The sequence below is a fragment of the Eptatretus burgeri genome, chromosome 8 (genome assembly GCF_056783735.1).
Source record: "Eptatretus burgeri isolate ZD-2024b chromosome 8, Ebu_testis_v1, whole genome shotgun sequence".
Classification (NCBI taxonomy): domain Eukaryota; kingdom Metazoa; phylum Chordata; class Myxini; order Myxiniformes; family Myxinidae; genus Eptatretus; species Eptatretus burgeri.
The window spans coordinates 87,993,357-88,019,101 of record NC_140968.1 but is presented as its reverse complement, the minus strand read 5'-3'; the positions used below and the strand labels follow the sequence as shown (position 1 = coordinate 88,019,101).

Sequence of the window (25,745 nt, the reverse complement as noted above, 5' to 3'; positions counted from 1 at the left end):
ATATATATATATATATATATATATATTTATATATATATATATATATATATATATGACCGGGCGTAGTGGCATGCGCCTGTAATCCGGCAACTCGGAGGCTTGGGTTGGAGGATCACTTGAGGATGGGGGCTCTGTACTGGGCCACGCTATGAGAGGGTGTAGGGCAGCCCGGAATCATGGCGAAACCCAATTCTTATCTCTGTGTCATAAGAGGCGACCAGGGTTGCGTCAAGGAAGGGCATCCGGCGTAAAACCTGTGCCAAATCAGTATGCGGATCACTACGGATAATCCGCTGTGGCGACCCCGAACGGGAGCAGCCGAAAGAAGAAGATATATATATATATATATATATATATATATATATATATATATATATATATATATATATATATATATATATATTTCTGTATATATCTCAGCCCAAGCTTTCACTTGCACAGCCATAATCTACTTTCTTACCATCATAGGTCTGCGAATGTCTGGTGTTGGCTTAATGGTTAACCCTAACCCTAACAGCTTTCAAATCCCCCTCGGCTGTTGAATTAACAACAGGTAGGGTTGACTCTGCCTGTCACCCATCTGAGGTCAGCTAAATGAGTGCCAGCTTGCTGGTATCCTGTGTCGGAGTGGCAACCTGTCCAGGATTGTGCAAAATAGCCAAGGAGACTGCTTCGGCAGCACCAACACTCTGCACAGAGAATTTTTTCTTTGTATACCTTGTCGAGGCTCATGTGCGAGCTTACACACAACGCACAACAATGGGGGGCATGAGACAAGAGGGGCGGGAGTGGGAGGGACAAAACAGTTGGGAACAGACACATGAGGAGATCTGTGGAAGGGAGAGGGATGGTACGGGAAACATGGGGAATAGAAGATGGACATTACAGGGACTTTCAGGAAGGAAAGCAGGGAATTTGAAGGAAGTGGGCTTGGGTGGATTATCGGCGGTAGAAAAGTTCGAGGATTTGGATGGGGGATGATAAGAGGTGGTGGTGAACAGCTGTTTTGAAGGCCTGGAGGGAAGAATGGGAATGAATAGAGTGAGGGAGTTTATTCCAAAGGTGGGGAAAAAGAGGAATGAAAGAGTGAAGGTGAGCAGTGATTCGTGATTTTGGTAGTTTTACCAGAAGGGCGTTGTTGGCTGACCTTGAGCGCCCTGTGGAAATGTGGTGGGGACAAATCGCAGAGAGAGCAGGGGGGGCAAGGCTGGAGAGGAGACGGGTAGAAGACAGAAAGACCACCGACCAACCTGCGGTGATTGAGTGAGAGGCCCAATGACTCAGCCTCATTGCAGGAGATGCCGATGATCCGAAATGCCCTGGTTTCTACAGCTTGAAGCCGAGAACGGTGGGAGGCAGGAGCACCAGCCCAGAGGGGAGAGCAGTACTCCATCAGGCTATGGACAAAAGCTTGTAAGTGGTCAGGAGCTCAAGAGGGCCGAGGAAGGACTGAGCACGACGGAGGATTCCCAGTCGGCGACTGGCTTTTGAGGCGAGGTTGGAAATGTGACTTTCCCAGGAAAGGTCATGGCAGATAGTGAGACCTAGAAGCTTGAGTGAAATGCCAGACTCGACGGCGGTGAGGTGGTTCTCTGATAACAGCCAGAGAGATGTCCACTTTGACAAGGACGTGGTCAGAAGAACCAATTGGAGCGAAGGAAGAGCAGCAGATATTGTCAGGGAAATTTGTCAAAATCAGATCCAGAAGAGATGGAGTACCATTGGTTGAGATCCGGGTCGGGAAGTTGACCGATTGAGTCAGTCCCAATGAGTCGCAGAGACTTTGGAGGCGAGGTTTGAAATGTAGCTTTCCCAGGAAAGGTCATGGCAGATAGTGAGACCCAGAAGCTTGAAGGAAAGGACTTCTTCCAGAGGATTGTTGAGAAAGTGGATGGGGGGGTTTTCTAAACGGTCTTTTTGAAGAGACATAGTGAGAGTGTGAGATTTGTCCGGATTGAAAGACATGTTCCACGTGTTGGACCAGTTTGTGATTTCATCCAGATCTGCAGTGAGCGAAGAAGCTGCTGCTTGCCAGTCTGAGAGATGAACGATGGTATCGTAGAGGGTGGAGTCATCAGCAAAGAGATATAGAGGATTTTCCAGAGAGTCGGAGAGATCATTGATGAAAACCAGAAAAAGAACAGGGCCCAGAACGCTACTTTGAGGAACTCCAGCCTGAACAGGAAGAGGGGATGAAAGAACTCCATTTAGGGCCACACGTTGACTGCGACAGGAGAGGAAGTCTGCGAGCCATGAGTGGAGATGGCCTTGGATACTATGGGAAGAGAGTTTGGTGAGAAGTGCAGGGTGCCAGACTGTGTCAAAAGCACGTGATATGTCCAGTGATACGGCTTGGATTTCCTGTCTGGCATTGAGGACCTCCATCCATTGTTGGGAGAGCAGAAGCAGCATATCCAGGGTGGAGTGACCTGGTCTGAAACCAAATTGATGATCAGAAATCAAGCCATTGCATAAGAGGAAGGATTTGATGTCTGAAGCGATGATGGATTCCATAACCTAATTGATGATTGGGAGAAGGCTGATTGGTCTGTAGTTGCAGGGATCTATTTTTGCACCCTTTTTTATGCAAGGCAGTGATGTTTGCAGATTTCCAAGCAGATGGCAGATGACCTTGAGCAAATGAGGGTGAATAGAACAGAGAGAGGGTGAGCAAGAGCAGAAGAGCAGGCTTTGAGGACATGTGGGCTGATGCCGTCTGGACCGGTTGCAGAATCTGAGTCGAGGTTTGACAGCAAGCTCTCCACCTTGTCAGGAGAAAAGGACACACAGTCCAGGGACAGTTGGGTGCGACTGCATAAAGTGGGTAGAGAAAGTGATGGGTTTTGGGCACAAGATTTCGCTGCAAACACCGAGTTTAGACATTCAGCCTTTTGACGTGTGGTATCAGCAGTGCGGCCATTTGAGGTAAGGGAGGGGATGGAGGGGGAACATACACCAGAAACAGATTTGATTAGATGCCACCAGGATTTTGAGGAGGGAGAGAGGTTTGAGAGTTCAGACTTGAGATGAGAAAGATGTTGTTTTCTAGCTCTCCTGAGGGTAGATACACACTTGTTCCGAGCTTTGTGGAAGGAACTGAGATTGCCCTCAGTTGGGTTTGCTTTCCATGAAGCAAAGGCAAGTTGTTTCAGGACAACTGCCTCACCACAAGCTTCAGTAAACCAAGGGCAGGAGGAAGGGTAGGACAACTGAACACGAGAGGGGATAAATCTGTGCATGAGGGAGAGCAAGTTTCTTTGGAAGAATTCCCAGGATGAGTTGATGTTGGAGAAAGTAGCGATAGGAGACCAGTCTGGAAGTTTGATGGCTGCTTGGAGACCCTGCCAGTCGGCTTGAGTGAAATGCCAGACTCGACGGCGGTGAGGTGGTTCTCTGATAATAGCCAGAGAGATGTCCACTTTGACAAGGACGTGGTCAGAAGAACCGATTGGAGCGGAAAAAGAGCAGCGGATATTGTCAGGGAAATTTGTCAAAATCAGATCCAGAAGAGATGGGGTACCATTGGTTGAGGTCCGGGTCCGGAAGTTGACCGATTGAGTCAGTCCTAATGAGTCGCAGAAAGCTTTTGCTGAGGTGCCATGACAGGTGAGAGAGGTACCCACACCTAGCAAACTGGCATGATGACAATTGAAGTCGCCACATAAGAGGAAGAGAGAGTTTGGATGAGAAGATAGAAGTTGGTCCATGTTTTTGGATAGTGAGGTGTAGATGGAGTCATCACTGTTAGGTGGACGGTGCAGTACACATATAAACATGAGGTGGGAGTGGAGGGGAAGCCGTAGCCAGAGGTATTCCTGGGGGTGTGGGGGAGTGAGAGCAGTGCATGGAGAGTGAGGAAAAGAGTCTTTGATGAAGAGAGCAACTCCTCCACCAGGGCGAGGATCAGGTCTGTCATACCGGAGGAGGGAGTAACCAGGGAGAGATACTTGGGAGTCAGACACATCTTAGGGGAGGAAAGTTTCTGTTAGGCAGATTATGTCTGGTTTGTCAGTGGCAACCTGTATGGAAAGATCTGAAAGGTTTGAGCGAAGGCCCCGGATATTTGAGGCCACACTTTTAATGAAGAGGGAGGGGAGGAGGCTTTGGGTGCAGGGGGTAGGGGGAGGGGGAAGGTAGGACAAGGGATGAGGGGGGTAAGGAGGGTTGTTGAAAGAGTGTGGGGGATTGCAGAATAGCTTGGGGAGGGGGCCGAATGAGGAGGAGAAAAGGCTCTGTGGTGCTGGGGGAGAGGGGAGACAAGAGAGGGGGAAGAAGGCAGTTGAGGATTTGAGGAGGTGGAGTGAAGAGATGGAGGTGAGAGGGCAGTGGAAGGAGGCAGCTTTGTGGATGAGAGAGGGGGGCAACTTTGAGGATGAGTGAGGGGGATGAAAGGTAGGACAAAGGTGAGGGGGGAATTTTTGAGATAGGTGAGAGGAAGGCTTGGAGGGAGAAGCGTGGGATGGTTGCTTTGAGAGTGAGAGTGAGGGGTGAGAGGGGTGAGTTGGCACTGAAGTTGGAAAAAAAAGAATGGTTGATGGAAAGCGACCATTCATAGCAAACTGCGGTTTTTTAAAGTTTTAGGTCAGAGATGCGATTCAACACATTTCTTGATGGATGCAATAAAGGCAAATTCAGAGAATGGAGAGAAGAAACGCTGCAACAGTTGGATTTTTTTGGCAAGGAACGAAGGAGAGGTCGAAATGAGAGCAGTCTGTTAAAATAGCCGAAGAGTAGTACATTTTGAAACAGTAAAGAGTACCACATATGTGAGAGAGGAAGAGGAAGCATTATAAGATATCGTTTTTGTTATTATTGTTAATGTTTGAGAGAGTTTTCAACAGATTAGGTCATGGAAGTGTTGTAGAAAAAATCGAGGAAGAAGAAGAAGAGGAGGAAGAAGAATAGGCGATGAAGAAGAAGCAGAATCAGGAGAAAGGTGGGGGTTTTTTATGATAAGAAATAGAGAGATTAGTTGGGAGAAATGGGGGACGTAAGGAAAGTGGGGAAGATAGAAATTGAAGTTAATGGAGAGAAAAAACAAATAAAACAATCGTACACCAAGGGGAACTGGTTGGCCTCAAGCCTCAAGCCTTGCCCTCAAACACCCGGTAAGAATGCTTCCAATGGATGTATGGATGTATGGATGTATGGATGTATGGATGTATGGATGTATGGATGTATGGATGTATGTATGTATGTATGTATGTATGGATAGGTCTGCATGCAGGATCAATGTAGCTGCTGTTCAACCAATATTGAACCAGAGGGCCATGTATTTTTATGTCAAAAAGGCTTCTCCCCTTCCAGTATTTATTCCTCCATACCAGCACCACATCTGCACATTTCTCTTCTAAACTTACCCTCTGGCCTTTAAGCAATATTTCCCTTTTCTCTCACGCCTTGTCTTCCTTCCATTCTCCTATCCTGCTTCATCTCTCTTAATTCCCTGAATTTTGTGTCAATTACCCACTTTCTCAACAAACATACATTGTAAACATGTAAAAATTCCCAATAGCAGAAAATAAAATACGAACTCAGTGCTTGTGTTGTGAAAACTATGAATGCCGGTTTCACTTTGTGAAAAAAAAAATTGCCGATTTGTTTTATTGATAACCGGAGGACAAAATTTGCTTTTCTTACATTAAAATGCATACTATAAGAATCAAACATGTTGTAACAGATCTGGCTTTGGGGATAAATGGGCATCGTTCAGAATAGTTATTTCATAGTGCATGTTCGTATAAGTGTGACATTATTAATGCAATCAACGAGATAATGTCAAGTCGGTTTTGTGAATTCTTGTCTTTCCCACCAAAATGTTTCTGTCTCAGTCTGCCTTTTCCTTTCCATACACTTTGCCACATCCAGTTGAATATATTTGGGTTTTTTTTTCATTCTGAACTAAAACTGTGTGATCGGTCACGACGTTCTGGAACCGTGAGAGCCTCGTGATTTTCCTTCACATTTAAAGTCTGTGGAGGGTGCATCATTGGAATGTTAGAATCATCATCAGAATCACTTTAAAAATTATACTAGTTGGAACCGGATCCGGATCTTCACCAAAATCGAATCAATTTTTCCTTGTCACAAACCCAACCAGTTCTCCAAGTTTCGTCTAAATCCGTCCACAACTTTTTGAAATATCATCCTATATATCATTTTTAACCCGATCTCTCAATGGTTAAGAATGACTTTTAAAATTCTTGTAGTCGGATCCGGATCTTCACCAAAATCGAAACAGTTATTCCTTGTCAGATACGCAACCTGTCCACGAAGTTTCTTCCAAACCTGTCCACAACGTTTTGAGATATTGTGCAATATATCGGTTTCGCTCTCTCTCTCTCTCTCTCTCTCTCTCTCTCTCTCTCTCTCTCTCTCTCTCTCTCTCTCTCTCTCTCTCTCTCTCTCTCTCTCTCTCTCTCTCTCTCTCTCTCTCTCTCTCTCTCTCTCTCTCTCAATGGTGAAGAATCACTTAAAATATTCTCGTATTCGGACCGGGATCCGGATCTTCACCAAAATCTAATCAGTTCGTCCTTGTCACACACCGAATGTGTCCACAAAATTTCATCCAGATCCGTTGAAAACTTTATAAGATATCCTGTACACAGACAAACAGATGGACAAACAGACAGAAAGGGGTGAAAACATAACCTCCTTCACCTTCGGTGGCGGAGGTTGATAACCCCCGTTTTTTGCTTCATGGGCATGTACCTGCTTTGTTAAAGGATATACAGTTGTTTTAAGATAATTTGGATGATTTGTTTTTTGTGTGTAAATTATTATAAATGAAGAGATAGTTTTCTATTTCTGTTTATCCACCTGTCTATTTCCGTGGCGAGACACTGGAAGAAGTTTGGTCTCTTGAACTTCTTGGCTTCACCATGAGAAATGACCTCTCCTGGGCCCACCAAATAGCAAATCTATCCCCTGGACTGGTGCTCCCGCCTCTCACCTTTCTCCGATTCACACTGTGGAACTCAAGGCATTTGGGTGATTGGTGTCTCCAACCTGACCTGGTGTCAGGTCAGGTTCGATCTGTAACCTGCTACAGGTACCATGTAAACCTGTACTAACCTGTTTCATGGTTGGGTTGTCGGCGACTAAACCGTCTCCCCCACCAGGTTTTCTGGTGAGGGGGGTGTTTGGATATGGAGACCCAGCAGGATTAAAAACAAAACCTGTCAAAGGGCGGAGGAGCTCTTTGTGAGCCAACGGCCATCCATATCTAGTGCCCAACTGTGTCTGCGGACATCCTCCTGCAGTTGGGTTACTTTCATTAGGAGGTTGGTGGCAGGATTTGCACTCCGGCCACCGTAAAACCCTTCATTCCGCAAAATGCAAAAACGCAAAAAAATCTGAAAACCCACTCCGTGGGAGTACCTCCTGTGCAGCTTCCCTTCGCAGGGCTGCTCACCGGATGACGAGATTGGGGAAAAGCCTTCAGGACCCCCGATCTTTGATGATAAGAGGGAAACCATGGGGTAACATCCCTGGGTCAGATTGCGGGAGAGTGTGTCGGAGTGGTGCTGAGGTGTCGTCCACCAGACGGCGGTCTCCTTTTGTTAAGCTGAGGCGGTCCCTTCGGGTGGGTGCCTGGAATGTCCTATCCCGAGGAGAGGATGATCACCTGTCTCTGTTATCATCTGATCTCAAGCGTTTGGACATCGGGATTGCAGCTCTCTCTGAGGTTCGGAGAACGGATTGCGGCGAGATAATGGTGGGTAGTTACACCTACTATTGGTCTGGTCGCTCTGATGGTTACCGTACTCAAGGAGTTGCTGTAGCTGTGTCCAATAAGCTGACCCCAATGATAATTGAGGTAACACCGGTCAACGAGCGTATTATGAGATTAAGGATTCGTCACTCCTTAGGTGTCATTTCCCTGGTCTCTGTTTATGCTCCGACTGAGGCGAGTGATCTCACCGTGAAGGATGCATTCTACGCCACACTCGAGTCTGTGGTTGATCAGTGCCCCAGACGAGATACACTTCTAGGCTTAGGGGATTTCAATGCATCGACTGGAACTGATAGGGATGGTTATGAGGTGTGTGTTGGTCCCCATGGGTCAGGAACTATGAACCAGAATAGCACTAAGTTCCTTGACTTTGCAAGAAGTCATGGACTTAGGGTGGCTGGTTCATGGTTTCAGCGCCCACAAGCTCATCGCTGGACTTGGTATTCCAACGCTGGCGGTGTGGCAAAGGAGATTGTCCTCATTGACGGTCGTTGGAGGATGATCCAGAACTGTAGGGTCTACCGGAGTGCTCAGTTCCTCAATACTGACCACAGGCTTGTTGTAGCAACTCTAAAGCTGCACCTTAAATCCTGGAGAATGGTACCATCCCAGCCTAGGCTGGATGTTGGCAAGCTCAGGGATGAGAGAGTAGCTGAGGAGTTTGCGAACAGGCTGAGTGGACACTTGGGGGGTCTGGGTGCTTTGGGGGGTCCTGAAAAGTTGTGGAGTGCCTTCAAGACCACCGTCCTTGATGTTGCCAGTGGATGTCTTGGAGCTCACCGCAGGGCAAAGAAGAATTTTGTCTCTCAAGGGACACTGGATACCATTGACCAGAGTCGCAGGGCCAGGCTGAATGGCAGAGCTGAGCTGTTCAGGGAGCTGAGGCGTAAAACTGTACGTGCACTGAGGGTGGACAAGGAGGTCTATGTGCGAGGAATCTATGAGGGGGTAGAGCATCACCTGTGGACAGGTGATTCTTGTCCAGCTTACAGGGGAATTTGCGCATTGCGTTCATCCAAGCCCATCCCTCGGAGCACTGCAGTTCGAGCGGAGTGTGGTAGGCTCTTGACAGAGGAGTCTGAAGTGAAGGCCCGCTGGGCCGGTTACTTTGAGCGGTTGTACCAGGCTGATCCCCCAGCTGTCGAGTTGGACGTCAAGGCTGTTACAATCCCTGTTGCTGACCCTCGAATCAACTGTGGTCCACCTTCGCTTGTGGAAACACGGGCTGCGGTGAACCAGTTGAAATGGGGCAAAGCTCCAGGGATCTGTGGCATCCATGCTGAACTTCTCAAGGCTGGTGGAAATGCTGCACTCATGTCGTTGCATGCAGTTTTGTGCTCTGCCTGGAGCACAGGCATCATCCCAACTGACTGGAAGAGGGGCCTTGTTGTCCCTCTCTGGAAAGGGAAGGGTGATCGCCAAGACTGCAACAACTACCGAGGGGTTACGCTGCTCTCAGTGCCGGGCAAGGTTTTTGCTCGGATAATTCTTGATAGGGTTCGCCACCATCTGCTTGAGCACCAGCGTCCAGAGCAGTCAGGCTTTACAACAAAGAGGTCAACGATTGACCGTATCCTTGCCCTTCGTGTCCTCACCGAACGCAGATGAGAGTTTCGGCAGGGGCTGCTTGCAGCCTATGTTGATCTCTGTAAAGCGTTCGATTCAGTGAATCGGGATGTCCTCTGCAGGATTCTTGGACTTCGTGGGGTGCCACCAAAACTGATCGATCTGATTTCTGAACTCTACTCTGGTACTGAGAGTGCTGTGAAGTGTGGTGGTACCATCTCTGACTTATTTCCAGTTGTTACTGGAGTTCGTCAGGATTGTGTACTGGCCCCCACACTTTTCAGCACTTGTATGGACTGGATTTTAGGGAGGATGTTGGAGAGATCGAGCTGCGGTGCATCGTTTGGGAATGTCAAGATCTCGGACCTTGGTTTTGCAGATGATGCATCATCTTTGCAGAGACTTTAGACATCCTTTTGGGGGCCCTCGAGGTGCTGAATGAGGAGTCGGAGCCGCTGGGATTACGGGTTTCTTGGGTCAAAACTAAGATCCAGGCTTTCGGTGACATCTTGGATGCTGCTGTCCTGTCTGTGTCTGTTTGTGGTGAGGATGTTGAGGTTGTGGAGAGATTCACTTACCTTGGCAGTAATATTCATGTCTCTGCTGGCTGCGAGTCAGAGGTCAATAGACGTCTGGGTCGGGCCTGGGGAGTCTTGGATTCACTGGATCATGGGGTGTGGCGCTGCCGGTACCTGGGCGGGAGGACGAAAGTCCAAGTCTTCAGGTCCTTGGTACTTCCAGTCTTGCTATATGGATGCGAGACTTGAACTCTGACCAAGGATCTGAGACGGAGACTTAATTCCTTTGGTACCAGGTCTCTTCGGAGAATCCTTGACTATCGCTGGTCGGATTTTGTGACCAACGAGCGGTTGCTGAGAGAAACTTGGATGAGATTTGTTACCTGCATAGTCCGTGAGCGTCAGTTGTGGCTGTATGGACATGTGGCTCGTTTTCCTGATGCTGATCTTGCTCACCAGATTCTCTCAGCAAGGGAGTCTCATGAGTGGAGGAGGCCAGTGGGCCGACCACATGCCTCGTGGTTGCAGCAGGTTGACCATCATCTCAAGGAGATGGGGCTGGGCCTGGCATCTGCCTGGGGGATGGCCAGACGGAGGCCCCTGGAGTACCGGCGGAAAGTGGACGCAGTGACACGCTGTTCTGGCACATGCTCCCATACCTGACCTGACCTGGTATCTTCCGCGATGAGGCTGTCTTTGGGTCTCTCATTCTCTCATGACAGATAAGTCGGTGGTCTTTCTGTATTCTACCATCTCCTCTCTGGACTCGCCCCCCTCCCCCTCTGCTCTGCTGCTCTTCCTCACAGCAAACATCACCACTTTCCATAAAAAGGTGCAAAAACAGATCCTTGCAACAACAGACCAATCAGCCTTCTCCCTCTCAGCAGCAAGGTTATGTAATCCATCATCACTTCAGACAATAAATCCTTCCTCTTCTCCAATGGCTTTATTTCCGATCACCAATATGAATTCAGATCAGGTCACTCTTCCCTGAACTTGCTGCTCCTGCTACAATGGATGGAGGTCCTCAATGCCAGACATGAAATCAGAGCCATCTCCCGAGACATATCGCATGCTTTTGATATGGTATGGCACCCCGCCCTGCTCACCCAACTCTCTTCCTATGGTATCCAAGGTAATCTCCACTCTTGGCTCGCAGACTTCCTCTCCTGTTGCAATCAACGTGTGGCCCTCAATGGAATTCTGTCATCGCCTCTTCCTGTCCAGGCTGGAGTTCCTCAAGGTCATGTTCTGGGCCCTGTTCTTTTTCTGGTTTTCGTCAATGATCTCCCTGACTCTCTGGAAAATCCTCCTTATCTCTTTGCTGACGACTCCACCCTCTGCCGTACCATCTGTCTTCCATCAGAAGATCAGCAAGCACCAGCCTCTTCACTATCTGCAGATATGGATAAAATCACAAGGTTGTCCAACATGTTTAACATGTCTTTCAATTCTGACAAATCTCATAGTCTCACTGTCTCCAAAAGGACTGTCTGGAACCCCTATCTCTCCCCCCCCCCATCTACTTTCTCAACAATCCTCTTGCAGAAGTCCTTTCATTCAAACTTCTGGGTCTCACTCTCTGCCATGATCTTTCCTGGGAAAGCCACATCTCCAAGCTGACCTTCAAAGCCAGTCGCCGACTGGGCATCCTCCATCATGCAAAGTCCTTCTTTGGCACACCTGAGCTCCTGACCACGTTCAAAGCTTTCATCCACAGCCTGATGGAGTACTGCTCTCCCCTCAGGGCTGGTGCTCACACCTTTCACCTTTCTCGGCTTCACACTGTGGAACCCAATGCATTTATGATTATTGGTATCTCCCACGATGAGATGAGTCTTTGGGTCTCTCCAGAAGGGGGTTGCTGGCAGACCTTGAGCTCCCTGTGGAAATATGGGCAGGACAGATAGCAGACAGAGCACAGATCTCCTCACGTGTCTATTCCATTCATTGGGACTATACTCTGTGCAGAGCGTTGTTGCTGCAAAAGTAGTCTTCTTGGCTATTGAGTACAATCCTGGACAGGTTTCCACTCCATCACAGGATACCAGCAAGCTGGCACTCATTTTGCCGACCTCAGAAGGATGACAGGCTGTGTCAACCCCACCTGATATTAATTCAACAGCTGAGGGGGATTTGAACTGCGGATCCTGGGATCGCAAGCCCACCACCCTAACCATGAAGCCAGCACCAGGCATCACGTGTCTATTCCCCACTGTTTTCTGCTTCCCTCTCCTGTCCCTCTTGCCTCCTGCTCCCCTTGTTATTCGTTCTATGTGCTAGCTCTTTTATACAAGCCTTGACATTGAATATATATCTATATATATATATATATATATATATATATATATATATATATATATATATATATATATATATATATATATATATATATATATACACTTGCTGTTTTCATTGCTTCCTCCTCTACTCTCTCTCTCCCTTCCTTTCCTGTTCAATTATTCCCTGCTGGTTGTGCATTGTTGTTGTCTTAGAATCACCTTGTCAATTTTACCTTGCTTTTCATGAGCCTCACTCTTGTTGAGAAAAAATATTTTCAAACTTTATTGCATGAGTCCTGTTTAGCTTGTATTTTGTTGAAGCGCCTTTTTACTCCAACTACTTGCAAACCGGGTGCAACTGGATCCATTTCTGCAAGTGTGGATACCCCCTTTCGGTGTGGTCATATGACTGCAACACATGTGTGGTCATGATCACTGAGCAGGCAATCATAGCTTTTGCTTTTTTTCTCGGCAGGAAATCAAGTTTATTGAAGAGCTCATCTGCAACTGTACCGCCCCACCAACAGCATACAAGAGATCATAAAAATAAGAATGGAAGACTTCAATTACAAGATTCAAGGCCATTATTTTTTTGGCAAATGCATGTTAGCAGTAAATGTATGAGAAACTGTAAAGTAACTCAGAAGTGGCAAAGGCATGCCCATAGTTGAACAACTTTAAAAAAAAAAAAAGCAATTCCTGATTGTAAATGTTCATTCAACAACTTCGTTGAAACTCTCAAGGTTACCCCACTTGGGCAGCCAGAATGGACAATCTTCTTGCTTAATCTAACAGAAATGACAGATGTAATGATGTTTACCCATTTTCTCCCCAAAATTCTCAACTTGGCGATTAAACAAAAAAAATTGCCAATCAATTTCTTTCATGTATTTTGGCAACAATGGCAAATCAGATCCGAAGCCCGAAATTATACCAAACTCACAATTCTAACCCACGGAATCTGCATTAAAATTAAGAAAAGCTTGTACTGCTGTTTTTCATGAATAGTAAATATATGCGCAACATTGGTTCTATGTAACTTTTTCACTGTACGTTCTCTCTTAACCTTTGCTATCTATTCAATTAATATTGATCGTACATTGTTGTTCATCTCTTTATATATTCAGGTATTGAGGCTCACGGACGAGCAGAGAGGCAATGGATCAACAGACAAAATGGAGCATAAGGAAAACAGTCGGACAATAACAACCAAACGTCCACCGGTGAGCAAAGAGGGGTATGAAAAATGGGAAAGACCATTAGGTTTAGACTTGAATAGAGCGAGTAGGGGCAGGGACAGGAGGAGCAATACCAGAGCAGCCGGTATAAAACAACAAGGCCACAACCTGATAATGATTGGCAAGAAGCCGAGCCTAAGATCGATCTTCCTGACACGACATTTTTAACGAGGGGGTCTTATTTTCTGAAGTCAGAAAAGAGGGGCAAGACGGGAAGCAGCTGTATAAGACAGCGGTGAGTCATATTTTTTGACACTTTGAATGAAGGCTTTGTACATTGTTATAAGCTGAGGATGGCAGAGAAAGGACTTGGCCATGCGGAGAATTCCAAGGCGGCAGCTGGCAATTGGAGGATATCTGGAGATATGATCTGCGCAAGAGGTTGTAGCTAAGATTCTTGTGGTTGTGCATTTTTGATAAAGCAATTCATTTCTACAGTTGCTCCAAATAGTGAATTTCCACATTTTTGTTTCAAAATTGGTTATTGAAAAGTTGAACTAGAATGGCACTCGGTAGAACACATATCTCCACCACGATGAACAGTTTACGTTTTGTATCCCACTGATAGGCCGGATCTGTGTCTGGACTTGAAGCAAAATCGAATTGGCTTGTTCTTGTCACCTTATCAACTCATCCAACAAGTGTTGTCATAATTCATCCAGAACATTTTGTGATATGCTCTACATTGTTTCGAAAGTCGACACCATTTTGTTCAAATTTTTCACCTTTTGTTGCCTTATAGCCTGGAATTAAGTTGCATTAAATCAGACTTTTCCCACCTTTATTTACACATAGTAACCCACAGCTTCCTAATGAAAAACAAATTGTCGGAATTTCAGAAAATTAATTAAAAATACAAAACTAGAATATCTTGGTTGGATAACTGTCCACCTCCTTGTAATAGCAATTGCAAATTAGCACAGGCATAACCAATCACCTTCAAAATTACACACCAAGTTAATTGCCCTCCCCGTGTGTTAAATTGTAGTGATTCTGATTATTACCTCCACCACCGAAAGTGAAGGAGGTTATGTTTTCATCCTCTCTGTCTGTTTGTTACTTACTAAATCGAAGATTTTTCAAGTATATTGGTCAGTCGATTTTGTTTGTCTGTTTGTGTGTCTGCCAATCGCCTACAGATCACAATTCTAAACCGATCATCATGAAACTTTACCAAGTTGTCGAGGTAGTCTCACCTGAGAAGCCGATCGATTTTGAGGTCAAAGGTCATCTTGAGGTCAAATTTCTAAAATCGCTATTTTTCATGTGATTGACTTGAAATTTGAGCAGGATTTGCAGGTTGCTTCCACTGAATTGGGAAATCAACTGTTTTTGAGATCAAAAGGTCAAAGGTCAACTCAAGTTCAAACTTCTAAAATCATCAATTTTCACTTGAAAGATCGTCAATTTGCATCCTATTAACTTGAAAGTTGAACAGGATTTGCAAAGTCCATCACTTAATGTGAAAAGCAATTACTTTTGAGGTCAAAATTTCAAAGATCAACTCAAGGTCAAACTTCTAAAATCATCTGCAAATGATTTGCATAGTCCATCATTGAAAGCTGATTGACTTGAAATCTGAACAGGATTGGCATATAAAATTGGGAAATCAACTCTTTTTGAGGTCAAAAGGTCAACGGTTAACTCAAGGTCAAACGTAATCATCAATTTAAATCTGAAAAATTATCAATTTTCATCCGATTGACCTGAGCTTTGATTAAGATTGTAAATTTTAATCTTAATGAAATGGACAATTTGATATATCCATAGCAACCTTGGGAGAGGGGGGGTGGATTTTGAAAGTATCCTGCTCTGCACAACATCTTTTTCTTGTTATTCTGTTGGGTCGTCGATCCAATCGAAAAAAATAAATTTAAATTTTGAAATTTGTTCTACCCTTATTATCAAGGGTAGAATTAGCAGGGTGGGGGCAGATATCATATTATTATATGTTTGTCTGTCTGTCTGTCTGTCCCTCTGTTCGGTCCAGTGCTCCGTTAATACAATGGCGATTTCAATGAAACTTGGTTGGTAGGTTCATACCATGACCTAGTTGTGTGCAAATGAGAACCGTTGCTAGGGACAACACCGTTGCCTAGCAACGGGACTTTGAAAATTTTGAAAAATCATAAAAAATTTATTTTTTCGAAAATCAAAAATCGAGCCATGAGCGACTGTGGGCAGTACATTCAGCCATCTTGTCAAAAATTTCCAGCCGGATCCTATGAAATCTGTCGGAGAAGATAGACTTTGAATGAACCCTGGTCGAAAACAATAAAAAAAACGAAGTTCGTTATATCTCAGAGACTATGAGTCAGATATATATGAAACTGGTATGGTAGGTTCATGGTATGTCCTAGTTATATGTGAGAAACAACCGTTGCTATGGACCCCTCCGTTGCCTAGCAACGGCCGAAAAACTTCGAAATGTGGGGGTATTTTAACGAAAAAACAATCTGCAGCATTAACCCTTGAAGCTAGAATCATGAATTTTCTTGTGCTTAATCCTCAGGTCATTCCCCATCGAACGGGCCCATCGCCTCAGGTTCCATTGGGTAGGCGACTACCCATGTCCGCCTACCAGCTTGTCTGTTTGTCTGTCTGTTTATCGCCTCCAGGCCACAATTCTAAACTGATCTTCACGAAACTTCACCACATGGTGGAGCTTATCATAAGGAAGACGCCTATTGTTTTTGAAGTCAATATGGACCAAAAGGTCAACATTGGCCCAAGGTCAACAACGAAAGAGGAGGAGAGGAGAGGAGATTTGGACCATACTCTGTGCAGAGTGTTGGTGCTGCTTAAGCAGTCTCCTTGGCTGTTGGGAGAATCCTGGATGGGTCGCCACTCCGACATAGTATACCAGCAAGCTGGCACTCATTTTGCCGACCTCGGAAGGATGACAGGCTGAGTTAACCCCACCTGGTATTAATTCAACAGCTGAGCGGGATTTTAACTCAGGACCCTTGGATCCAAAGCCCACCACCCTATCCATTAAGCCAACATCAGGCATAATAACGAAGGTGGTATTTCTAAAATCCTCAATTTTCATTATATTGACTTGAAATTTGAAGAGGATTTGCACATCAGGTCACCAAATTTAACCACCAATTATTTTTGAGGTGAACATATGCCAAAAGGTCAACATAGGCCGAATTACTAAAATTGTCAATTTTTATCTGATTGACTTGAAATTTGAAGAGGAGTTGCATATTTGGTCATTGAATTCAACCAGAAATTATTTTTGAGGTCAAATTTGTTTTATGGATTTTGCAAGTGTCATGATCTGCACATTGTCTTATTCGTGTTTATTTGTCTGTGTGCAACATATCTCAAATAGTTGTGGTCGGATACGGATGAAATTCGGTGGGAGGTTGGGTGTGTGACAAGGACAAACGGATTAGATTTTGGTGAAGTTCCGGATCCCGATCTGGCTGCTAGAATTTTTTTATGTGATTCATCACCATTGAGAGATAGGGCCAAAAATGATACGTAGCACGATATCTCAAAAAGTTGTTGATGGATTCATACGAAACTTTGTGGACATGATGGGTGTGTAACCATGACAAATTGATTCGATTTTGGTGAAGATCCGAATCCGGATCTGGATAAGATAATTTTTCGATTTTTTAAAGGGATTTTTCACCATTGAGGGATTGGGCCAAAAACGATATATAGCATGATATTTCAAAAATGTGTTTAGGCCTGATATGTTCTTGTGGATCAGGCATTATGTGACGGAGGTATGCGCTCCACCTAGTGCCCTTCTTGTTTTATTTTGATTTTTCTTTGTTATCTGTATGGAAGTATACAGGTACAGTATAACTATTTGATTACATTCCATGGGGAGGGAGGAGGAGTGGGTGCAATGCATCTCCTCTCCCCACTCCCTTTCTCCCTCTGCCCCCCACCCTGCTAATCCTCATTTATTAGGAGAGGAAATTAGGATTTTGCCAGGGTACCAGCACACAATTTGCTAATTAATTTTGACAAACCGAACTTGGCACTGATTGTATTTGTGTTGTAGCAGCAATTGCATTATTGAAATGTTTTGTTATAATGTGGGAGGTGTGTGCACATTGCATGGTTGTGTACTTAAATTAGTACATTGCTATTGTATCATTGACAGGAGAAAATGGAGCTTTGCTTGATGCTTAAATGATTAGTTATCTTCCTTCCAGGATTGTGCAAATTAAACGTTGTTAGTCTCATGTTATACATACAATGCATGTATATATTTGTATCATTTCAGGGTGCAGACATTATATTGTTATAGTGGAATAAATAAATGTAAGTATGAATTAGAGTGGTTGATGGCGCACCATTGCAAATCCCACGTTTCCCACCAAAAGCAGTTGTAAGATGGCAAAAGGTTCCAGCAGGAATTACATAATACCAGATTTTGATTAAAAAAATTTTTGGCGTTTTGACCCCTGTGACCCCAAGTCCCCACCCCCCTGGGGAATGAACTGCAGTTCAAATCCAAAAAATCGTTCCATATTTCATGCATCCCCCGATGTTAATTGCACAAATAAAGTTTCATTTAAAAATGTGCCCAAAATTGCATTTTTTGGTATTTAACCTTTTGACCTCCTCGGGACAGGGCCAAAAATGACACTGCCCTTACACATTCATGCCATGTGTTGATGATAACGACCAAGTTTGGTGAATTTCTGCCAACTGTTTCGGAGGACATAGCATGACGGACGGACGGATGGACAGACAGACAGACAGACAGACAGACAGACAGACAGACAGACAGACAGACAGACAGACAGAGAGACAGAGCCGATTACAACATCCCCCGGTTTTTTGTTTTGAAGAGCGTGGAGATAATGATGCTTGTAGTAAGCGCACAATGTGCTGGTCAGATCCATTCTCATGTGATGGCTTCACTTCCTAATGTTACTCTACATTGCACTCACAAACAGAATCATTCACTGCATTTTCATTTTGCAGGACATCACTTTCAAGAAAAGAAAAAGGAGATTCTATGCCTTTGTCATGCTGTAGTGCTGAAATAAAGGGTAAAATGTCCTCTTCAGAAAATGGTAAAGTCTGTGTGTCTGGTTAAATGAAGTGTAATAATTTGTTATTATAATTCCATTAAGAATGTAAATATTACATTAGTGCCTCATACATGGTAGGTTTTCAATGGTCAGCACTGCAACAACTTTTGTGACCCCAATTAATACAACCTTATTGTGGGGTGGTCCACAAGAGTTTCCCTCCCTCTATCCCAATAATCCTCTCTCTGCACCTTAATGTCCCTATGCCAACGTTTTTCACCTTCTATTTTGGTCTGTCCCAACAACACCTGCCAACTGCATCGATATCAAAAAACATATCTGACATCCCACTTCCTTCTTAGCACATGCCAGAAATAACACAGACACAGATAGTACCTTGTGCATGTTGCTAATGTGCCTTACTCTTACAAACCTCCTGATATCCTTATTCTTCTTCCCTTGCCTCGTTTAGATCCCAACCAGACCTTCAGCAACCAAATCTCGGTCCTCCACAGTAATCTCACTTGGGAAGTTGCAGAGATTTCTCTCACAAACCTCTACTACAATTCTCCGACAAACCCAGGCAGGCGGCATCAGTGCACGTGTCTTAAAAACCTGCTCTGCTGTAATTGCTCTTCCTCTTTCTGCTCTGTTCACCCAATCATTCTCTCTGGGTCAGTTTCCATCTGCCTGTAAGTTAGCCAACATCACTGCAATGGACAAACATGGTGCACAAATGGATCCTCTGAACCATAGGCCTCTCAGCTTGCTTCCAAATTTAAGGAAGGTAATGGAATCTATCGAAACAGCTGACATCAAATCCTTCCTTTTCTCCAACAGCCTGATCTCAGATGATCAGTTCAGCTTCAGACCCAGTCATTCTTCCTTGGGAATGCTGCCTCTACTCTCCCAACAATGGATGGAAGCCCTCAATCTCAGACCTGAGATCAGGGCCATCTCTCTCAACACATCTCGAGCATTTGATAGGGGCTGGCACCTTGCCTTGATGTCCAAACTCTCTGCTTATGGCTTATGGCAGGCCACCTCTTCTCATTGATCATTGACTTGCTCCACTCCCATAGTCAGCATGTCGCTATATTTATTTATTTGTTTTCGTATACAGAGTCAGGGCTCCTAGAAGAGCTAGAACACAGAATGGATCAATACACAACATAACAGAAGGAACAGTGGAAAGAGAATGGGGAAATGCCAACAGTAGTGCCGAGGGAAAGAATATACAGAGACGGACAAAGCAAGGGGTGGACAATGTGGATCCAGAAGCAATTTTTTTTTTTTAGGTGGGATGTGGTGGTGTTGGCTTAACAGGTGTAAAAAAGATCATGATTTTCGAATGGGGACGATCTGAGATTGGAGTGAACAACTGTCTTGAAGACCTGGAGGGAAGAATGAGATTGAAGAGAGTGTGGAAGTTTGTTCCACAGGCAGGGAAAAAAAAGAGGATCAAATGAGTGGAGGTGAGCAGTAATTCTGGATTTTGAGAATTTCATTGGAAATGGGATGCTGGCTGACAATGTGCGTCCTGCACATACCTGGAGGGTGGGGGGTTGGAAAAAGCACAGAGAGGGCAGAGGGTACAAGACCAGAAAGGAGACAGAAGAAGACACAGAGACCACCGACCTGTCTGTGATGGCAAAGTGAGAGGCCCATAGACTTAGTTTCATCGTGGGAGATTCCAATGATCTTGAACGCCTTGGTTTCCACGGCATCAAGCTGATCAAGATGTGATGCAAGAGTGCCAGCTCATGAGGAGAGAGCAGTATTCCACCAAGCTGTGGATGGAGGCCTTGTAGGTGGATATGAGCTCAGGTGTGAGAAGGAAAGACTTTGCACGACGGAGGATGCCCAGTTGGCATCTGGATTTGAAGGCCAACTTTGAAATCGGGTTTGCCCAAGAAAGATCATGGCTGATAGTGAGACTTATGAGTTTGAGTGACTGAACTTCTTGAAGAGGGTTGTTTACATGGTAAATGGGAGGTTTTCCATCTGGTCCTGATGAGGTGATGTTGAGTGTACATTTCATATAACTTCAAAGTGTAATGTGTACATAAAAAATCCCATTGCTTTACTCATTCTACTCCTTTATGATTACCCATTATGGTAATCGTTCTTTTAATTCGATCTTTAATTTAATTTATTTTGCCTTCCTATCCCCGCAGATTTGCCCACGGAGAACATCACCGTGGCCACGCGAGCCATCGCGGCTATCCTCCTGGTTAATTATTTTCGATGCACTCAATGAAGTTACACTTTAGGCACATTCCTTAATCTTTTCTTCACTCAATGTAAGTCTCCGAACAGGAGAAAAAGTTAAGTTTTATGCTTTGGTATTTTGTAAATATGGAGGAGGGATCACAGCCTTGCTTGCTTTAAGTAAAATATGTAAGTGGGGGGGGGGGGAGGGTATTCTGGACATACGTTTAATAGGTGGACTTGAGGGAAAGCGGGGGAGGGGGAGAATGGTCCCCTCATGCCAGCATTAACACAGGATTGAACAAAATTGTGCAAGATAAAACAGCAGGTTCAAACGAGTCAAACTAAACAATGCCTGGACACCACCCAGAGAGGTCCATGTTGGGTGGAGGGGCTTTGGGAGGAGGTAAGCATAAGGGAATTGGAAGGGAAGGAAGGGTGTTTTCCTCACATCATCGAACAATCTGTGCCAGTGTTTGTTCCTTGATTTAATTTCCACACATGTGATTAACTCCTGAATATCTTAACCTGAGATGAATTGCAGAATTGATCTGAGCAGCAGTTCTGAATGATAAAAAAGAAGCATTCATTTGTCCAATTTACACATTCTTTGACACACCTTCCTCTCCTTGACCTCCGGAGAGTTGTATGGTGGTTTATATGGTGGAGGGGGTTGGGAGGAGGATAACATGAGGGGAGGGGAAGGGGAGGAAGCGTAAGAGGAGGGGAAAGCAGTGTGAAGGGAGGAGGCAGCATGAAGTGGAAGGCAGTGTGACAGGGGAAGGAAGCGTGAGGGGTTATGACATGGGCAAAATGAAATAAAGCAATGAACACTAACATCTCTGCGTGTTTATAAGCATTGCAATCTACGCGGTGATTCAAAGCTACGATTTACAGCCATTCGATAATATGATTGAGGAAAGTGAAAAAATACTGTATCATTAAGAAATCGTTGCGGCCTGTTCCAAGTGAAGGTAAGGTTGAGCAGGCCAAAAACCATGGCTGTTTCAGACCCCAGCGAGGTTACCCAGGAAACGCCTTCAGATCCCAGAGAACGAGGTGACCGAGGATCACCTGATGAAGGATTTAATTAAATAAGGGCATTAATTATCTTCAAAAAGGGTGTTTTAATGAACCCAAACACACAATTTTCACTCTTGCACTTCCTTGGAGTTTTCTTAGTATGCATGCAAAGTTTCAGGCTGCTTGGTTTTGTGGTTTTGGAGTTATGGAGGCGACACACACACACACACACACACACACACACACACACACACACACACACACACACACACACATCAAGTTCCATTATGGTGATACAGTTTATATACGTACACACCCGCACAAATGTACACACGCATAAAATGCATCAAAACAACAAACTCAAAGATTTACCTTTCAACAGAGTTCTTTGAAAGAGGAATTCAAGTGGAAATTAGCAAAATTAAATTCAAAAATATATCAAAGCACAAAACACAAAATATCGATCTATGCTCAATGCCTTCACAGCCAGATCACAGCAAACACCTGATGGAGCTTATTGTATATATATATATATATATATATATATATATATATATATATATATATATATATATATATATATATATATATATATATATATATATATATATATATATATATATATATAGCACCATGGGGCCCAACACAGGCGAAAATATGCGTCTCATCAATCTGAGATTGAAAGCAGGGTACTTTTACCGAAATGAACAACGATGCAGCTTGGAGAACACATGGCAAGTGGCTTAAGCACTCAAGGAAGCACTCCAACGAATTGGTACATAAGGTACAGCTGGCTTGGCAAGCGATGAGTATCGTCTATCTATCATATTTAACACACCTCCTGGAGATGCCAAAATGTCAAATATGTCCAAATTGGACAAATTCATACTTTTTAGCAGTTGGAACTACTGCTAAGTTCAATTCTGGAACTTGAATTTTGTAATTCATCTTAATTTAAGAGATTCTTGAGGTTATGGCATGTGCGGAAATGAAATAAAGCCACAAATGCTGGCATCTCTGCGCGTTATAAGCATTGAAATATATCCATTGACTAGTAGGTATTGATAATGTGAATGAGGAAAATGAGAAAAAAAATAACTTCATCATTAAGAAATTGTTGCGGCCTGCTCCAAATCAAGTCATGGTTGAGCAGGCCAAAAAACGTGGCAGCTTCAGACCCCAGTGTGGTAACTCAGGAAATGCCTTGAGACCCATCGATAGCGAGGTGGCCAAGGATGTGCCTCATAAAGGATGTAATGAAATAAGGCTGTTAATTATCTTCAAAAGGAATGTTTAATTTAACACAAACTTCCAATTTTCACACTTCCTTGGAGTTCCCTAAGTATGCATGCTAAGTTTCAGACTGCTCGGTTTCATGGTTTTGGAGTTATGAAGAACACACACACACACACACACACACACACACACACACACACACACACACACACACACACACACACACACACACACACACACACACACACACACACACAAACACACACAGTGGCATTTATTTGTTTTGATTGCTTATTCTGTCTTCTTCTTTTTCCTCTTCCTCTTGTTCTTCTTTTCTCAGAAACTGTCCCGTACGTGGTTCATGCACAGTACATTGTTTACGAGTGGATTGGTTCATGGATGTTATGGATCTGGCATAAAGTGGTTCGAAAAAAGAACAGGTGAATATAATGAATATAACAGGTTTGCGAAAAAGTTACGATCTGCCAATTTCAAACTGATGGTTTAATAAGAACAGCTGAAGAAATGAATGACTGTGCTGCTGCAGAAAACTATGGCGTTACCAAGTACAATGTTCAGCGATAGTGCATGTAGATTGTAGATAGTCATTAGGGAATGCGCACTCTCGAAGAACAGCATTTTGTGGGCCCAAGCATGGAAAGTTTCAAGACATAGAGAAAAGTGTTGTTGACTTTATGAATGAAAAAACGCAATGAGGAATGGCCATAACAAGAGAAGTGATTTTAATGAAAGCACATTAAGTTGCTCGAGAGATACAGGGGCTGCCTGCCGGAATCGGAGTTTAAAGGCAGTCTTGGATGATGCGAATGTATGATGCATCATAACGAATTTATGATGCATTATGATGCATTTTCCAGAATTACTAACAGTAGATTGCTGTGTGCCAGTACAATGAACAGATTCCATATTCTTGCTCTAATCTGTGTGAGACACTGCATTGGCAATATAGCTGTGCCTTCAGGAATCAAGGCAATCGGCAGCTTTGTTTTGCCTCTGCATTGTGAAAAAACACATTGTGAAACTCTACATATGATTTATTTTGGAGTAGTATGTGATCATCTTTGATGCACAGTCACATAAACCAGAGTTCGTGTCAAAGCCACCCAATGCTCGCCTGTTTATACATTTATCGTTTTTAAAAGACTTGTCTAATAATTAATATTTTTTATAAAGCATTGCAGTGAAGTCTGATCCAAATAATTTTAAAACAATATATGTATTTGTATATTGTAATCAGTAACAAGAGCGCAAGGAGCACAATATACGCCCGAACAAGAAGATATGTACAGAATTGTGCTACTACATAGGAAACAGCGTCCTGGTTGCCATGGCAACCACTTTAGATGACTAGCATATTTCGTGACATACCATCTCCACACTCTGTACCTATATACCAGATATGAAACGTGAAAGTTGAAAACTTTGGGAGTTAGAGTGCAGACAGGAATGGATGGAAAACAGCATCCTGGTTGCCATGGAAACCACTTTAGATGACGAATGTATGTCGCTACACACCGTCTCTACAGTCTGTAACTATGTACCAAATATGAAACGTGAAAGTTGAAAACTTTGGGAGTTAGTGCAGAGAGGAACGGATGGAAAACAGCATCCTGGTTGCCATGGCAACCACTTTTAGATGACAAACGTATGTCACGACACACCCTCTCTACAGTCTGTACCTATGTACCAAATATGAAACGTGAAAGTTGAAAACTTTGGGAGTTCGAGTGCGGACAGGAACGGATGGAAAACACCATCCTGGTTGCCATAGTAACCACTTTAGATGACGAACGTATGTCATGACACCGTCTCCACAGTCTGTACTCGTGTACCAAATATGAAACGTGAAAGTTGAAAACTTTGGGAGTTAGTGCAGAGAGGAACGGATGGAAAACAGCATCCTGGTTGCCATGGCAACCACTTTAGACGACGAATGTATGTCGCGACACACCGTCTCCACAGTCTGTACCTATGTACCAAATATGAAACGTGAAAGTTGAAAACTTTGGGAGTTAGTGCGGAGAGGAACGGATGGAAAACAGCATCCTGGTTGCCATGCCAACCACTTTAGACGACGAATGTATGTTGCGACACACCGTCTCTACAGTTTGTACCTATGTACCAAATATGAAACGTGAAAGTTTAAAACTTTGGGAGTTAGAGTGCGGACAGGAACGGACAGACAGACAGACAGACAGATAGACGGACGGACGACACATAATACGCCCCAAAATATAGATTTTGGCCCTTTCTCTCAATGGTGAAGAATCACTTGAGAAATTAAATAATTCTCGTATCCAGATCCGGATTCGGATCTTCACCAAAATCGAAACAATTCGTCCTTCTAACACAACCAACCTGTTCACCAATTTTCTTCCGAATCCGTCCACAACTTTTTCAGATATCGTGCTACATATCATTTTTAGCCTGATCTCTCAATTATGAAGAATCACTTTTAAAATTCTAGTAGTCGGATCCGGATCTGGATCTTCACCAAAATCTAAACATTTTCGTCCTTGATACACACCGAACCTGTCCACAAAATTTCATCTGGAGTCGTCTATAACTTTTTGAGATATCCTGGACACAAACAAGCAGATAGAGAGGGGTGAAAACATAACCTCTTTCACCTTCGGTGGTGGAGGTAACTAGAACGACACTCAGTATAGCGCATACCTCCACCATGCTGAACAGTTTATGTTTTGTATCCCATTGACTGATAGACCGGATCTGCATCCGGATCTCAAACAAAATCTAATCCGCTTGTTCTTGTCACCCAACCAACTCATCCACCTCATTTTGTCTTAACTCGTCCACAACCTTTAGGAATATCATGTTATTTATCGTTTTTTGCCCTTCTTAAAAAATATATTTTTTGATGAATCACTTAAAAAAAAAGTCGTGCA

The 25,745-nt window shown here is 44.0% G+C and overlaps 1 protein-coding gene across 2 annotated transcripts in view; it reads left to right on the top strand.

The window, feature by feature from the left end:
• LOC147022226 (uncharacterized) overlaps positions 1-25,745 on the top strand; it is a 58,965-nt gene that overhangs the window by 30,097 nt on the left and 3,123 nt on the right. Inside the window, exons 3-7 of one of the 2 annotated variants that reach the window (XR_015061119.1) lie at positions 13,229-13,324; positions 18,299-18,390; positions 18,821-18,931; positions 20,526-20,581; positions 23,159-23,258. Coding sequence is in view for 1 of the 2 variants with exons in the window: in XM_085892922.1 (XP_085749048.1) it covers positions 18,333-18,390; positions 18,821-18,931; positions 20,526-20,581; positions 23,159-23,258 (325 nt within the window). In the remaining variant the exon portion in view is untranslated. The other variant, XM_085892922.1, reaches the window with a different exon arrangement.